The sequence below is a fragment of the Chrysochloris asiatica genome, unplaced genomic scaffold (genome assembly GCF_000296735.1).
Source record: "Chrysochloris asiatica unplaced genomic scaffold, ChrAsi1.0 scaffold00072, whole genome shotgun sequence".
Lineage (NCBI taxonomy): Eukaryota > Metazoa > Chordata > Mammalia > Afrosoricida > Chrysochloridae > Chrysochloris > Chrysochloris asiatica.
The window spans coordinates 13,100,252-13,117,586 of record NW_006408590.1 but is presented as its reverse complement, the minus strand read 5'-3'; the positions used below and the strand labels follow the sequence as shown (position 1 = coordinate 13,117,586).

The 17,335-nt window shown below is 45.5% G+C and overlaps 1 protein-coding gene across 1 annotated transcript in view; it reads right to left on the bottom strand.

Moving 5' to 3' along the window:
* Positions 1 to 513: 513 nt before the first annotated feature.
* The window catches only part of LDLRAD3 (low density lipoprotein receptor class A domain containing 3), a 333,665-nt gene continuing 316,843 nt past the window's right edge, over positions 514 to 17,335 (bottom strand). The window contains exons 5-6 of the mRNA XM_006864896.1: positions 2,428 to 2,773; positions 514 to 751 (exon numbers count right to left, since the gene is read on the bottom strand). Coding sequence (XP_006864958.1) covers positions 514 to 751; positions 2,428 to 2,773 — 584 coding nt within the window. The remainder of the gene's footprint in view (positions 752 to 2,427; positions 2,774 to 17,335) is intronic.

The window sequence follows — 17,335 nt, the reverse complement described above, 5'->3', positions numbered from 1 at the left end:
CAGGCACAATGTACGGGATAGTTCGGGGAAGCTTGTGGATTCACAGCCGGGCTCTCTCCAAGGTGGCCTTGTAGCAGGGCTGGCCAATCCAGGAGGGACTGACTGGGTCCAGTGCCTACTGTCCTTCTGGACATGTGAGATGGTGCAGAAACACTGCTTTCTCAAAGAATGCTTAGTAATACTGTTTATCCTTCTGCCTGCAAATTTATGACTCCCACTCAGGATGCCAATTGTAACAGAAGAATGATGGGAAGAGGGAGGATGTGGTCTGGGCCCTGAAGAAACAGTGGCCTCGTGGGACAGATGCACAGCAGAGATGTCAGCGGACAGTCCAGAAAAATGCCAAGTCACCCTCCAATGAATTGGCATCTGGTGGAGGGGAAAATGGACAGACAGCTGACATCCCAAACCTCTCCTTGAATCACCCCCAAAGAGCCCCCCACAAGCACCCATTGTTGGCCTGGCAACAAGTCACAGCAGATTAACTCATATGAACTTTGGAATAGCTGGCTTTTATACTTCTTCCGTGCTCTGGCTGAGCAGAGAGTCCCTGGGCTCAGCAGCGCCCTCTGGAGGCCCAGGCTGCCCTGGGCTGTGGCTGGTATCTTCCGTGCTTAGGAGACTGCTGGCCTCCTGGGAGCTGGCACTATTGGCACTCCCTGAGCGGGAGCGGTAGGGGGGCAGGTCAGCCTGGTTCAGAGACTCAGTGTCGGAAGAGTAGGGTGGAGGAGGAAGATCATACCACGCAGGTCTGCAAGAGAGAAAGAAGTTGGGGTGGGAGGAGAAGGCATTAGAGCTGAGGTGAGACAGACCATGTGGAACCAAAGCCAATTTCAGTCTGTTCCAGAGTTGATGCTTCAAAAGAGAAATGAGATTTCTCTCTCCAAGTGCAATGCCAATTCAAGGATAGGAAAGCTGGTGGTTTGAACAAAACAAAGGGAGTGAAATGTCATGTGCTCTGGCTGGCTAGTGTTGGCTGGGCAGCGCCCAAACCACAGGCTTTGTGTGGGCCTGTAAGGAGGCTGCCAAGTGACTCCCTCAGTGTTTCATCTGAGCCTCTGAAGGGTCTACAGAATGGAACCCAACTCTTCCTGGTTATGTGCACTTGGGTGAAAGGACATCCTCTTAGCACCTCAGTTTCCTTATCTGTAAATGGGGATAATAATACCTTGTTGGGAATGAAATAATTTAACAGAAAAAGTCATTTTTTTTTAGAGCTCTCATTTACTCAAGCCATACTACAATTCAGGCACCATGTTAAGTAATTTAAGTTCATTACCTTATTTAATGTTCACAAGAAAACCATGAGGTAGACAGTATTTTTATGTCCATTTTACTGATCAGGAAACTGAGGCACAGGACACTGAATGACTTGCTCAGCATCACAAGTAGCAAGCAAGCAGCAGGGCTGGAATTTGAAACATGTTATTACGTTTCCAGGGCCAGCTTTCTCTATACAGAATGATCCAAATGAACAGGGCATGAATTGGAACATTATTAAGTGAGTGAGGTTCCGCACTATTACAGGTTTATTTTGCAACGGTATCTTGAGGATATACCCCATATCCCCCCAAAGCTTTATCTTCTAAGAAGAAAAGCGAATGAAGATTAAATAATGCAAGAGCTGCCCACTGGGGAGGGTCAATTAAGAGGTCAGTTGACCAGGAACATGGCTTGCAAGGTATCTAACGTCACACACAGTACGTCCTGGGCTCAGGGGATGAAAGATCAGATCTGGGGTCCTGAAAGACAGACCATGGGAATCTTAGACCCAGAAGGGACTCAAAGAACTCCAGGCCAGGGCCTTCCCAGGGTTATTTGGGTGGTACTTAGGAGGTTATACGTGGAGGGGTGGGGTGCTAGACAGGTTGGATTCAGGGTCTTCATTGTCTACAGAATTCTGCTTTTCTGGCTTTATAGAGTGGGGTTTTCTTGTACACTTCCATTTGTAATGAGGATTCCATTGTTTACAAGAGTTAGAGAGCACTCTGTCCTCCCTCCTCTAAGTTTATAGATGAAGCCAGCAAAGGTAAGGGCCTTACTTGGTCACTCAGTTATTCATCAAACATTCATTCAACAAACATGGACCAAATCTCTACTGTGTACTGGGCACTGCTCTGAAGTAACTGGGCAGGAGCAGGGCTTGGAATTGGCCAGTCCCCTAACTATACTGCTTAAGCAAGTTCCCAAGAGCCTCACTGTCCAAGTCTGTAAAATCGCAGCAAATACAGAACCTCTCTGCATGTGTCACTGGAGAGATTCAATGACATGAGGCCTGTGAAGTGTTCTGCAAGGACTCAGGAAATGCAAAATGTCAGGCTGCCTACAGCAGTTAAAATACTACACACACCTGAGACCCAGAAGTCCAGGTGTATGTGGTATGACCCTCAACTGGGCGACCCCCAAGTTTTTCCAGCTAGCACACACCTCTGATCCAGCAGTGCCTCTGAGTAAGAGGGAGGGGAGCCCACTTCCGAAGCATTCTGCTCCGCCTGGCTGGCCACATACTGGATGCCATTGTTGACGTTGTAGGTAACGTTGCAGTGGTGGGGGTGGTCCAGGACCACCAGTCGGGAGAGCAGTACAGGGTGCTGCAGCCGGTGCACAGGGAGCGTCATGAGGTTGTTCCGCTTCCGCTGGTGATGCAAGACCAATGCCAGCAGAGCCACCACCAGCACAAAGATGACAGAGCTCCCGATGATGGCGTAGGTGATGCTGGGGTAATACACGAGCTGGTTCTCGGACGTCACAAACACCTGCCCGCTGCCCGGTTCTGTGGAAGTGAGAGGGGAGAGGGAAGGAGGGACCATTACCAACTGGGTCCCTCCTTCAGCATAGAAGTCAGCCCCAGGGTTTGCATGCAAATGTTCACTGCAGCGATATTCAGGATAGCCAAAATGTAGGAACAACCCAAATGTCTAGCAAGGGGTAAACAGTGAAACAAAATGGGAGATATCCATACAATTGACTATTATTAAGCAAGAAAAAGGAACAAAGTACGGATCTATGCTACAACATGGACGAACCCTGAAAACATTATGATCTGTGAAAAAAAGTCCAACACGATGTATGTATGCATGATTCTGTTTATAAGAAATTTCCAGATGAGGCAAATTGACTGAGACAGGAAGTAGATCGGTGGCTGCCTGGGGCTGGGAGCATATTGGGGATTGAGCATGGGAGATTTTCCTGAGATGATGACAAAGCTTGAAAACTGGAAGGTGGTGATAGTGGCAAATAGGTAAATTTACTAAAAATCATTAAAGTCTACTGTTGAAATAGGTACTTTTATAGTATATACATTATGCTTTAACAAAGTTGATTCAAATGAAATAGTCAGTCATGGTCTATATGAATGATAATTTGTAACAGAAATCAGTCTTGCATTGGAAATTTATCATAGAACAGAGCTGAAAAGCTGTACATTCCCTACATCTACAGAGTGCTTATTTTATGCCAGGTCCCGTGCTAAGCATCCACAAAGAGCCAGCACAGCACAGGCTAAAAGCATGGGCTCTGTTGTCAGTGTGGGTTCAAATTCCAGCACCTCAACTTACATGCTGTGTGCCCTTTGGAGAGTGCTTAACCTCTCTGTGCTGCAATTTTTTAAATCTGTAAAATGGGGATGATAACAGTCCTCACTCTCATTGGGCTGTTGTAAATATGAAATGAACCAATAATTCTTAAGCACACAGAAGAGTGGCTGACACATTGTGTTGTGTAAGTGTGTGTTAGATACTCAAAACACGTATTCTTTATCACATTTAAACTCTAATGGTGCTGTGGGATAAATGCTGGGCTGTTAACCACAAACCAGTTCAGCATTTCAAACCCATCTGCTACTCCACAAGAAAAAGATGAGGTTGTCTCTCCTGTAAAGATATATAGTGTCAGAAACCCTATACAGGGTTGCTAGGATTTGGAGTCCTGGTATGGCGCTGTAGGACAAGCAGTGGACCGCAAGTTCTGTTTGAACTGTAAAGTCAGTAGTTCAAACACACCAGCTGCTCCCTGGATAACCCTATACAGGGTCGCCATGAGTTGGAACCGACTCGACGGCATTTAACAACAAACAACAACATGAGCTGGAATGGGCATGATGACAGTGGGTTTTGTTTTGTGTGGTTTATCACACTTACTTACTTCTTAACAACTCCCTCAAGGAGCTCTGGTAGCGTAGCGGTTACAAGTTGGGCTGCGAACCTCACAGTCAGCAGTTTGAAACTACCAGCTGTTCCATGGGAGACAGATGAAGCTTTCTGCTCCTGTAAAGATTTATAGCTTCGGAAACCCTGTACAGGGTCGCTATGAGTCAGAACCAACTCCAAGGCACACAGCCACCAATGAGATGGTGTCCTGGTGTGGTAGTGTAGGGTCAGCACTGAACTAAAAAGTCAGTATGAACCACAAAGGCAGCAGTTCAAACCCACCAGTCGCTCCTCAGAAACCCTTTACAGGGTTCCCTATGAATCAGAACTGACTCAATGGTACTTTGCACATTAGCCCACAGCGCCACACCAGGATTCCAGAAACAACAACGAGATGTAGACACGTGTATTACCAACAGCACTTGTCTGCAGTCATTCTGATGGCAGAGACATGTTGAAACATGTTTTGTTTGGAATAAGCTCGTGCATGTATGAACTGGAACCTTAGTAGCAATACTTTTTGTCCTACCCTGGTATGAAAAGAGCTGAGCACAGGATTGGTGTTAAGTACTGTGGAGTCGGTTTTGACTCACAGTGACCCTGCACAGGGTTTCCAAGGCTGCAAATCTTTATGGGAGCAGAAAGCCTCATCTTTCTCCCACGGAACAGCTGGTAGTTTCAAACTGCCGACTTTGAGGTTAGCAACAAGATTCATAACCACTATGCTGCCAGAGCTCCTTTCAAAGGTTAGCACGCGGTTAATGCTGTTTCTTGAGAGAAGTAGTGATGCAGTGGTAGAATTCTCACCCTCCACATGGGAGGCTCTAGTGTGGCGCTGTAGGATAATGCACTGGACTGCAAGGTTGGTTTGAACCGCAAGGTTGGCAGTTCAAACTCACCAGCCACTCCTTGGAAACCCTATACAGGGTTGCTGAGTTGGAATCGACTCGACGACACTGAACAATAAGTGGGAGACTCAGGCACCTTCATGTGTACACGCCACCTAACTGTCCATGGAGGTTTGTGGGTTGTAATGAGTCAGAACAGACTTACCAAGAACAACGCTGTGGAAAATGAACCTTGGTGGTACAGCAGGAGAGCGCTCCAGTGGTCGCTAAAGGACTTGCTGATTCAAACTCACCCAGTGGCTCTATGGGAGAAAAACCTGCTATCTGATCCTATAAAGATTACAATCTAGAAAACCTTATTGTTGTTAAGTGCCATCGTGAAGGTTCCGATTCATCGTGACCCTATACAGGGTTTCCGAGGAGTGACTGGTGAGCTTTAACTTCCAACCTTATGGTTCAAATGACTTTGCACATTAGCCCACAGCGCCACACCAGGACTCCAGAAAACCCTTTGGGGAAGCTCTATTCTGTCACACTCACTATGAGTTAAAAATGGACTCGATGGTCCCTAACAACAACATAGAGCTTTGAGACTCAAATGGACTGGGAAGAAAGTTCTGGCAATTTACTGTAGAAAAACCAGCCAACGGGAATCCCAAAGAGCACAATGGCTGGATCCACAAGTGATCATGGGTGTGCAAAACTGGTCAGAGTTTGGTTGTGTTGCACACAAAGGCACCACTAGTTGGGAGTCGATGCCCCAACACCAGTGCTTGCTCTCAGAGTCCACATTCTGACCGCTTCCATCACCAGCTTCTCTAAAGTTGCAGAAGCTGGGAGCTCCCGTTAGGGGCTGGAGGTGGGTAGAGGGTGGACAGATCATCAAGATGGACTCAGCTCTTTTCCAGGGAGAAAATGTTTCTTCAAGGAAGAAAGTGGCTAAATTTCCACACCGAAAACAAGTCAGGCCAGTGTTTTTAAAACCCAAACTTCTGGGTAACCACTCGAGGTTTTAAGCATACACGTGGAAGCCCTTTAACATGAATGGAATATGGAGTCTTCATGACCTCGCTGTGTCTCTGAAAACAAGCTCTCTTTGATCTTCCCATTCCGATCTGGCAGGAGAGGTGCGGTGGGTCACATTCGCGCGAGGAATTGTGATGTTACATAACTAAGCGGTGCCTGGTCTCATTCTGACTCTGTGTAAAATGTCATCTTGTATTAATTCATTCTCTAGGCTCACTTTCCTCAAGAGCTTAATGAGCCTCCTGGCTAAATTACCAGTGCCGGAGTTGTCTGGGACCTCAGTTCCAAGCACATAATCCACAGATAATGAAGTTTCCATTTATTCTGGCTGTCCCTCAACTGACAGTCCTTGTGCTCCCATCAAGCAGCTGGACTTCCTGTCCTGTACCTGTCTCTTCCACTGCATTCGCTCCTTACAATCTGATTTCAACCCAGCACCTCTGGAGCCAGTTGGGGAGAAGGGCTGGGTTTTGTACACTCTTTGCCTCAACGTCATTGTAGACTTGTGTGACCATGAGGACAGTTTTCTAACAGGTGGCAGCCAAGTGTTTTGTGGAAGAGTGCAGAGAGGTGTCAGTCAGTGCTAACAAAGGGACTAAAACAGCTGACACTTGTGACTTGATGTGCCTTTTCTTCCAGAGAATTCCTTGTCCAGATGCAAATGAAACTTCCTACAGGATACCATCTTTCTCATGGGATTGGCAAAAGCAAAGTCTGATTTTACATGTTGCTGGTTGGATCCTGGGAAAACAAGCATATTTATTCATGCATGGCTGCTGGGACAGTAAACTGGTATACACCTGGAGTGGAAGGAGGAGGTTGACAATACATATCTAATGCTCCAGGAATTGACAGAATACAAATGGAAATCTTTTCATAAACTGATGCAGCACTGGAAAAGACTCATAATTGTGTCCATTCCATAGAAAGGTGACCCAATAAAATATAGAAATAATTGAACACTATCATTAATAAAACCACATGCAAGTAAAATTTTGCTGAAGATAACTCAAAAATGATTGTAGCAATACATTGACACAGAGCTGCCAGAAATTCAACTCAGATTTAGAAAAGGATGTGAAATGAAGGCTATTAATTCATATGTCAGATGGGTCTTGGCTGAAAGCAAAGAATAAAGGAAAGATGTTTACTTGTGCTTTATTGACTATACAAAGACACTTGGTGCATGGATCATAACAAACTATGGATAACACTGCAAAGAATGAGTATTCCAGAACACTTAATTGTGCTCATAAGGAACCTGTACATAAATTGAACAGAACAAGGAGATACTGAATAGTTTTAAAATCAGGAAATGTGTATGCCAGGGCTATATCCCTTCACCAGAGTTGTTTGGTGAGCAAATACTCTTGAGAAGCTGGGTTATTTGAAGAAGAACGTGTTATCAGGATTGGATCGGAGGAAGACTCATTAATAACCTGTGATATGCAGATAACACAACCGTGCTTGCTAAAAGTGAAGAGGACTTAAATACTAATGAAAAGCAAAGATTGCAGACTTCAGGATGGATTGCACCTGAATGTAAAGAAAACTAAAATCCTAGCAACTGATGAATAAATAACATCATGATAAATGGGGAAAAGTTTGAAGTTGTCAAGACTTCATTTTGCTTGGACCTACCATCCAATGTCCCAAGCCATGGTATTTTCAATAACCTCATATGCATGTGAAAGCTGGACAGTAAATAAGAAAGACCGTAGAAGAATTGATACATTGAGTTATGGTGTTGGAGGAGAATATTGATAGTGCCACGGGCTGCCAAAAGAACAAACAGATCTGTGTTGGAAGAAATGCAGCCAGAGTGCTCCTTGGAGGCTAGGATGGTCAAACTTTGTCTCTCATACATCGGACATACTGTCAGGAGGGACCAGTTGCTGGAAAAGGATATGTTTGGTAAGGTGGAGGGTCAGAGATAAAGAGGAAGACCCCCAACGAGATGGACTGGTCAAATAGCAGCATCGATGGACTCAAGTGTAGCAACAATAGTGAGGTTGGCCCAGGATCGGGCAGTGTTTCGTTCTGCTGTGCATAAGGTTGCTATGAGTCGGTACTGACTCGATGGCACGTAACAACAACAACCATCAATGTTTATGGAAGCAGTAGTCAAGAAATCAAGTGATGTACTATATATGGCAAACAAGCTGCAAAAGACCTCTTTTAAAGTGTTCAAGAACAAAGATGTTAGTTTGAGGAGTAAGGTTTACCTAACCTAAGTCTGAGTATTTTCAATCACCTCATATGCATATGAAAGTTAGACAACGAATAGGGAAGACTGTAGAAAAATCGATGTATTTGAATTGTGATACTGGAAAACAACCTTCAAAGTTTCATGAACTTCCAGAAGAACAAACAAATCTGTCTTGGAAAAAGTACAGCTAGGATGGATGCTCTTTAGAATCAAGGATGGCTAGAGTTGGTCTTTCATACTTTGGACACATTGTCCGGAGGGACCAGTCCTTGGAGAAAGACATCATGCTTGGAAAAGAGGAAAAGTGGAGGCCCAGCGGAGAAAAAAAGGGAGACCTTTAACAAGATCGTACCAATATAGTGGCACCAACAATGGGCTCAAACATAACAATTGTAAGGATGGAGCAGGGCCGGGTAGGGTAGCGTTTCATTCTGTTGGACATAGGGGTCACTTGAGTTGGAACTGACTCGATGGTACCTAACAACAACCTTGCACCTTGTTGTGTACCATTGAGTCAGTTCCAACTCATAGTGACTCCATATGGGATTTTCCAAGAAGTGGCTGGTGGGTTTGAACTGCCAACCTTGCCATTAGCAGCCCAGTGCTTATCCTACAATGGCACACCAGGACTTCCATATCTTCTTAATATCTGCATATCTTCTTTAGTGAATTGTTTTTATTGTTGTTTTTTTCCAAATATTTTGCCTATTTCTAAATTGAATTTTTTTTTTAACTTCTTACTGTTGAGTATTAAGAGCCCTCCTTTGCAAGTTCCTTTAACAGAAATGTGTTTAGCATATACATTCTTCTAGTTAATAACTTTGTCTTCAATTTTTATAAAGTTCTTTCTTTTATGGTTTATGCTTTTTTTCTTCTATCCAATAATCTTTGCCTAGTCCAAGTTACAGAGTCCTGGTGTGGTACTGTAGGATAAGCACTGAACTACTAACCAAACAGCTGGTGGTTCAAACCCACCAGCTGCTCCTTGGAAACCCTATACAGGGTCATTGTGAGTTGGAACAGACTCAATGGCACTTAACAACCAAGGTATGAGTTTTACAGCTTTGGCTCTGACCTTCCCATTTATAACCCACTACAAGGTAATTCTTGCTCATAGTACAATTAAAGGTAGAGGCTCTTCTTTCTCTCCATTTGGACATCAAATTATTCTAGCGCTGTCTGTGAAAAGTCTATTTTTTCTTATTGAATTACCATGGCATCTGTTGAAAATCAATTTGACCATAGTAGTCTGGGTCTATTTCTCGACTCTCTATTCTGTTTGATTGATCTACATTCCTATCCTGTGCCGATAACTATAATTTTATAGTAAATCTTGAAATCAGCTTGAGTCCTGCATGTCTTTTTTCCTTTCAACTTGAACTAACAGACTGGAACAAATTATGAAAATTAATGTAATATGGAAATGTTCAAAGTAGTATAAGTCTACTAGAATAAAACATAGTTAACAGTCTGTAGACCTAAGGTTGGCCAACTTATCTATAAAAGAGCCAGATAGTAATGATTTGTTTTGTGAGTCATATGGTTTGGGTCAACCTGCTTTTTAGCCTGAAAGCACTGGTAGACAATACCTAAGTAAATAAGCATGACTTTATTTGTAAAAACTGGCAGCAGACTGGATTTGACCTGCTGGCTGTAGTCTGCTGATCCCTGGAATGTTGTTGTTGTTGTTGTTCCGACTCACAGCAGACCCTGTATAGTGTTTCAAGGAGTAGCTGGTGAGCCTGCACTGTCGGCCTTACGGTTCAAGCTGACTTTGCAGTCCAGCGCATGAACCCACAGGGCCACATCAGGATCCCAGCTCGTGGAGCAAGTAAAGCTGAGTGGCTCTGGGCAGGAAGCTTGCTTACAGAGAGAGGTGCTGACCCACAGAGCTAGGGCTGCATACCTATGGTGGAGCAGTGTGTCCTGTGGGCATTATTTAGTTAACTGGTACCCTGAGCATTTCTGATCCTGAACTGTAACCTGGTAACTTCCCTATTAAACCCCATAATTGTGAATATGGTGTCTGAGTTGTCTGTGGCCAATGCAACAGATTACTAAACCCTACTGAGTAGAGAGGGTTGTGGGAGGCATGGATGGTGCAACATATTTTGCAGTGACTTACTGAATACTACACAATATTTAATTTAAGTCTGAGTCTGAGAATCAGAAACCATCCTACTGTGCCAGGCAGTTCTTTCTCTCTGCTTCCCTTCTCCTCTGAACATTACTCCTAGCCACTGGCTGTCTCATCTTACCCCTCTTGCAATAGGGCCCTCTCGGTAACACCAAAAGAGACTAGACTTTGATCAATATATTCCACTGTGTCTTTTATGAGACGACATGAGGTATTTCATGGGAAAGAGTATGTTGGTGAAACAAGGGTGAGGAAAAACTGGATGACACAAATTAAATCCTTTTCTTAGCTGTTTAGAGTGTGGGCTCTGGAGCCAAAGTGGCTGGGCTCAAACCTTAGTTTTGTTGCTCATTAGCTGTGTGCCCTAGGATATGTTACTTTACCTCTCTGTGCCTCAGTAGCCTCTTCTGTAAAACAGGATACTAACAGAGACCACCTCACAGGGTTGTTTTGCAGCTTGAAAGATGTCTCTAAGATGGTTTAGACAGTGTCTGGCACACAGTAAGCCCTAGGCAAACCTTAGTTATTAACTATTAAAGACTTCTCAGGGCCTTCACTGGACCAAATGTGCACAGCTTCATGTTAGGACATGTTATCTCATCAGCCTTGGTGCTACACTGAGTTGGAAAGAACACACATCATAATCCAAATAAGTACATTCCGACATTGTGGAAACTGGCTATTCACAAATCAGACACCAGTATTCCTGGCCACTGTGTATGTTGTTGGAAGAAGCCTTGTGGTTGCAGGGGCTGACGTTGAAAAGGGATGATTTGAGGTCCCTCCCTGCCCTGTGTTACAGTAACCCGGCCTCCTGGGTCCACCCCAGGTGAAGGTTTAGCAGGACAGTCTCAACTAAAGCCGGACACTCAGGAGCAGTGTCCAGACTGGGCAGCCAGTTCCAGGAGGGAAGAACAGTCTTCATTTCTGACAAGAACTGAGTCTGTTCACATTGGCCAGGAGTCCAGGGTTGCCAGGGTCTGGTCGTCAGGGCACCTGCATAATCAGTTCATCGGGTTACTTCTGCCTGTTAAACCTTATTACCCAGGAACTGCTGAGTACGCACGCTCAGGGCCTCCACACACAGCAAACTTTTGAATCATTTAGGGAGAGGGCTGATAACAGAAGCATGGTAAGCAGGCTCCCAAGGGGCCTTTACTGACCATGAACAAACTCACAGCTGCTTGTGATTTTGGAATATCGGAACACAACCACATGACCCCTGAATCCCGGAGGAAAGGGTTCTGGTTTGCCACTGGTCCCCGAGACACAAGGACAAGGGGACACAAGACACTCCATACTGGACCCCAATCAGGACTCTGCTTATCAGGCCCTGACCGGTCTCTGGTCCTAGTACCCATGCCACAGCTCCAACACTACCACCACTTCCCAGTCACCACCACCTCTGCCTGGACTCGACACCAGGTATCCGGCTCCACTCTGCTTTCTATGTTAAGTGCTGTAGAGTTGGTTCCGACTCATAGCGACCCTAGATAGCAGGGTTTCCAAGGAGCAGCTGGTGAGTTTGAACTGCCGACCTTGTGGTTCAAACTGACCTTACAGTCCAGTGCATTATCCCACAGCGCCACACCAGGGCTCCCTGCTTTCTCTATTGCTTGTTGTTGTTAAGTGCTATTGAGTCTGTTCTGACCCACAGCAACCCTGTATAGGGTGTTCTAGGAGCAGCTGGTGAGCTTGAACTGTCGACCTTGGGGTTCAAACTGACTTTGCAGTCCAGTGCATTAACCCTCAGTGCCACATCAGGACTCCCTGCTTTCTATGTTGTTGTTGTTATGTGCCTTGGAGTTGGTTCTGACTCATAGCGACCCTAAACAGGGTTTCAGAGCCTGTAAATCTTTATGGGATCAGAAAGCCTCCTCTTTCTCCCACGGAACTGGTAGTTTCGAACTGCTGACCCTGAGGTTAGCAGTCCGATTTGTAATCACTACGCTACCAGAGCGCCTTCCTGCCTTTAAAACATAAATCCAGTCACATCACTCTTCTGCTCAAAATGCAGCTTCTCATTTTCTCAGTATCAAGTCCACAGTCCAATCGTGGCTGTCAATGCACACCTGACTCCTGACGACCCCCTGTGTATCACAGAACTCTAGTGTATTCTGGAAACAGGGTTCTCGTTGGCTGTTGTTTTTTTTTAAAAGTAGACCCCCAGGCCTTTTGTGTTGATTCTAACCTTCTAATCTTTCAGTTAGCAGTCTAGTGTGCTAATCATTTGCACAACCCAGGAACTCACCAGGATTTACAAGCACCTAGTCATCTTGCCTGATTCCTACTCTAGCCTCCATTCCTGCCCTGGTTCAGTTTCATCTCCTGCAGACACACTCGAATTTTTTCTGGGGTGCCCGAGCACAACTGTGTGTGGGTGTGTGCCTGCTTTGGGGCCTTTGCCTTTGCTGTGCCCTTGCTCAGTAAGCTCTTCTGTTGGGCACCTATCTGACCCACCGAAGTCTTGGGTCACTGTGAGCTGAGGGCTGGCTGGTGCTTCTCACCTCCATCACTTCCACCACCTCCGCGCTCATCACTGCCTACTGTTGTGCCATGCAGCCCCATTTCCTTGTCTCTCTTTCCCAATGCAATGTAACTTCCCCAGGGCAAAGCCATAATCTGCTTCTTCACTGCCATGTCTCCAGGAAACACCTGCTGAGGCCAGTGGAAAGGGGCACTCTAAACCCTTTCTAGTGAGGCCTTGGTCTCAGCTTCTTGTTACTCTGACCAGAAGCACTTGGCCACGTCTGAAAAGTCAGCCACTGAAAACCCCAGGGTGCACAGTTCCACTCTGACATACATGGGGGTCCCCCAGTACATGAAATCGAGTTAACAGTAACTGGATTGGAGTTTAGGCGTATTCACATATGGCAGAACAGTGCAGTATGGGTGAGGCTGTTGTTGATGCTAAGTGTTGTCGAGTTGGTTCCGACTCATGGCGACTTGTGTAGGGTTTCCCAAGGGGTGGCTAGTGGATTTGAACAGCCAACCTTATGGTTAGCAGTCCAGGATTCTATGAATGAGGCTAGGTAGCAGCAATTCCAAAGACAGTGTTGCATATGGTTAGCACAGGTTTGGGAGTTTGATTGGCGGGGTCAGCATCTCAGTTTGGCCACAGGAGTGACCTCTCAAAGTCTCCTATGTAGAATCAAAAATTAAACCCTGTAACTATAGAGTTAATATGAAAGATACAAAATACTAAGTAATACTAAAGACTACTGTTTTAAATTTGAGCCTAGTGAACCGACAGTGAGACTGTAGCTGTCGGTTCCTCCCTTCACGCTGAATGTGTAAAGGGCCTATGAGTGCTGACGAGCTGGGAAGAGTGGCCAAAGTTCTGAGGACTGTAGAGGCTCAAGCTTCCCACCTGTGTGTAAGTTTGTTACAATGTGGTGGTTTATGCTGTGATGCTCCGAGCCATGCCACGAGTATTTCAATGATCAGTAAGTCATCCACAGTAGACAGGTTTTAGCAAAGCTTCTAGGAAAAAAGATTTCAGCCAATGAAAATCTGGATGAAAACTGACTGTTGCCAATGTCGTGCTGACAGACGAGTCCCTAAAGTTGGAAGACACAGTAACAACGGGACGGGATTACACCAATAATTGTGAATATGGAGTTATGTTGTACTTGAGGTTGCCATGACTGCAGCCCATTGACAACCACCACCACAACAACCACTTCCCCACCTCCCAGGAGTTTTCCCAGGAATTCAGGCTCCAAGTCTGGTTGGAGATTCCTTGGTTCATTCCTGTCTGAGGCTGTGCTCAGAGGTGACGATTCAGAATGGACACTTTGCAGACCTAATCCCCTGGGAGGTCAGAGTTTGTGAGTGACCTGGGGTGGGGGCATTTCCCCCCAGCACTCCTCCAGGCTCATCGCTACCCCACCTGCAGCCACTTTTCTCAATAAGCAAGGAAGCGGAAAGGAACTGTTAGACCATTGTAAACCATGGGCATCCCCACAGCTCCCTGGACTTACATGTCTTACAAACCTCCCATGGGCTTGGCGCTCCTTTTTGGATCACTATTCCAAACACATCTCCTGTCCCAATTTAGATGTGCATTGAAAAGTTTAATTTAAAGGGCAGACTGGCAAATGACTGAAGCAAAAGAGAACCACGAAAACCCCACTGAACCATTACCATGGCAACTCAAGTTTCTAAAATTAACTGAACGGAGGCTGATGGAAAAACCTGAGCTGCCAGCCTGCCCAGCATCAGACAAGGCCACAGCAGGAGTCGCTGCTGGCCCCCCGCCAGAGGGAAATGAGAGTGGGACCCATCTGCCAAGACAGAATTAAGGCTCTAGGACCACTGAGAGCCAGGGGGCAACGCTGGAAGGTTAAATGCAAAAGGCGTGGTGGTGGTAGAAAAAGAATTCCAAAACATAAGACACAATGAGGCAGATGTCTCCCTGGGAATTTCCAGAGGTTCCCATCCTAAGAGATAAAAAGGCATCAAATCCTCTGCACCCCTAATACATTTCTGCCCTTGGGTCAAAGGAGGCCTCCCAGAAAGACACTGTGTCAAAACACAATCCCAAGTGCTACCAATCAACCAGCTACCATCAAGTCGACTCTGACTCATGGAGACCCAAAGATAACCCAGTGAGTTAGATGGTTAATGGCCTCTTTGCTAAGAAATAGGCCTGGGGCAGTTACAGAACATGCCGGCTGGTAAGGTATTAATTGGCTACTTAAGGGAGAAAAGGGCAATTTTTAATAGAAATTTAGATTACTACCAGAACTCATTGATGAGGGTAATTGGAAGCTAGAGCCCAGGTGGCCTTTTTAGAACTCTGTTCAATTGTATAATTGCTTAAAATATGTCAAGAAGAGCCTGCAGTGGAAATGGGAGTTGTGGCTCTTTGCTATGTCTCCTACTACAAAAGCCAATGTCAAATGGAGGAACTGCAGGGTGAGGTATATGGCTGGGCAGGGATTCCTGTGTTGGGAACAATGTTCTTATCATTCTAATGAACAAAGGGGAGGCCACCCAGGCATTGTTTTCCTAGGCACCACTGCCTGGCTTCAGCTGACCCAAGCTTCTGCATACAGCATTCTGGGCAGCTTAAATGGATGTAAATGCTTCCTGGATTTTGCTGAATAAGGAGGGCTGTAAAGAATTACGATTTCTATTGCTTACTGTATCTATTTACCTGGAGTCTTCGGTGGAAACTGCAAAATTAAATGCTTAGCAGACATTCCTAGATTGTCAGTTGGTTTGTGGTCTGGTAATAAGGATTGGCGAGTTACAATACAATGGTTTATTGAGCATGCCATATCAGCGGCCTGAGTGGACCACTGCTAACTCTAGTGGGATGCTGCACAATCCTACACACAGAACACTACAGGACAAAGCTAATCCTACCCACTGGGGAGAGGAAACTCACAGTGAGAGAAACAACTGAAAATGGATAGTGGCAATGGCGATATAATCCAAGGAACGTAATGCCTGTTAGTGAATTGTACATGCTGAAAAATGCTGAACTGGAAATTATTATCCTAACAGCAACAAAAAGATGTATCTGCAACGACACATACAACTGAAATCGATCTCAGGTGTGCCACTGTCATCACAAATAAAATCTCATTTGTGGGAGCTGAAAAAAAAGCCTCTATCCATCATCAAATATCCATCACAATCCCCAACCAACACCGCAGCCATATGCAGTCACCAGAGCTGGAGCCTGGGTTCAGCCTTCCTTCTCTTTTCCACTGATACTCAACCAGGGGCAGGTGCCACGGAGTCTGCCTCCAACAGTTTTGACAGGTTACCATTGTCTGTTGCAGGGATTACCATGTGAACCCTAGAGTGGCTCTGCTAATTTCCAATTGTGCTCCCCTCTAAGTCAGGTTCCATAAAGCTTTCTTACGGAGGTCTGGTAGCGTAGTGGTTAGGAATCGGGCTGCTAATCTCAGGGTCAGCAGTTCAAAACTACCAGCTGTTCTGTGTGAGAAAAAACTCTATATAAGGTGCCTATGAATCAGAACTGACTCGGTGGTACCAGCATAATAGAAATACCACAGGTGGTTGGCTTTAACAAACAAATTAATTGCCCCACAGTTGAGGAAGCTAAAAGTCCAAATTCAGAGTGCCAGAAAGATGAGGCTTTCTGCTCCCGTAAAGACTTACAGCCTCGGAAACGCTGGACAGGGTCGCTATGAGTCGGAACCGACTCCATGGAACATAACAACAACAACGAAGCTCTTCTTAGGAACCAATACGTTCATGGCATATCCCCATATCCCCAGAATGGCACCCTTTAATGGCTGCTCAAGGAGTCCCTGGATGAGGCACACAGTTAATGTAATCAGCTGTTAACTGAATGAGTATAGGTTCGAGTCCACCCAGAGGTGTCTGGGAAGAAATGCCTAGAGATCTACTACTGAAAATGCAGCCACTGGAAACTACTCCACCATACACGGGCTCACCTGAGTGGGAACTGACACCATAGGAACTGGTTTCTTGCACTCACAACCTAGACTCCTCCCTATGGCCTGGAGACCCTCTATGGTCCTTGCCTTTTCTACAGTCTCATTTTGGGGCATAGAACCCTGGATGGAGGCAACAGTTAGTGCTTGACTAGAAGCTTAAAGGTCGGCAGTTCAAACCCACCAAAAGGCAGTGCAGAACAAAGGCCTGGTGTAAAGAGAGCCAAAAAAACCCTCTGGAGCTGTTCTACGGTCACATCATGAGTCAGAATCTGTTCAGTAACAGTGTTTTTCATTGTTGTTATTTGCTTGGACCTTAAGCCACTCACCTCTCGGCACCCCATACTCTTAGCCCAGAAGTTGGCAAACTTTGGTCCTTTGCTCATTTTTATAAATAAAGTTTTCATGCAGCCTAGCCATGCCCATGTGTATATTTGCTGTTTATGCTGCTTTTGTGCTACAAAAGCAGAGTTGACTATCTGCCCAAGAGACCATATGGCCCACAAAGCCTCAACGGTATCTGGCCCACG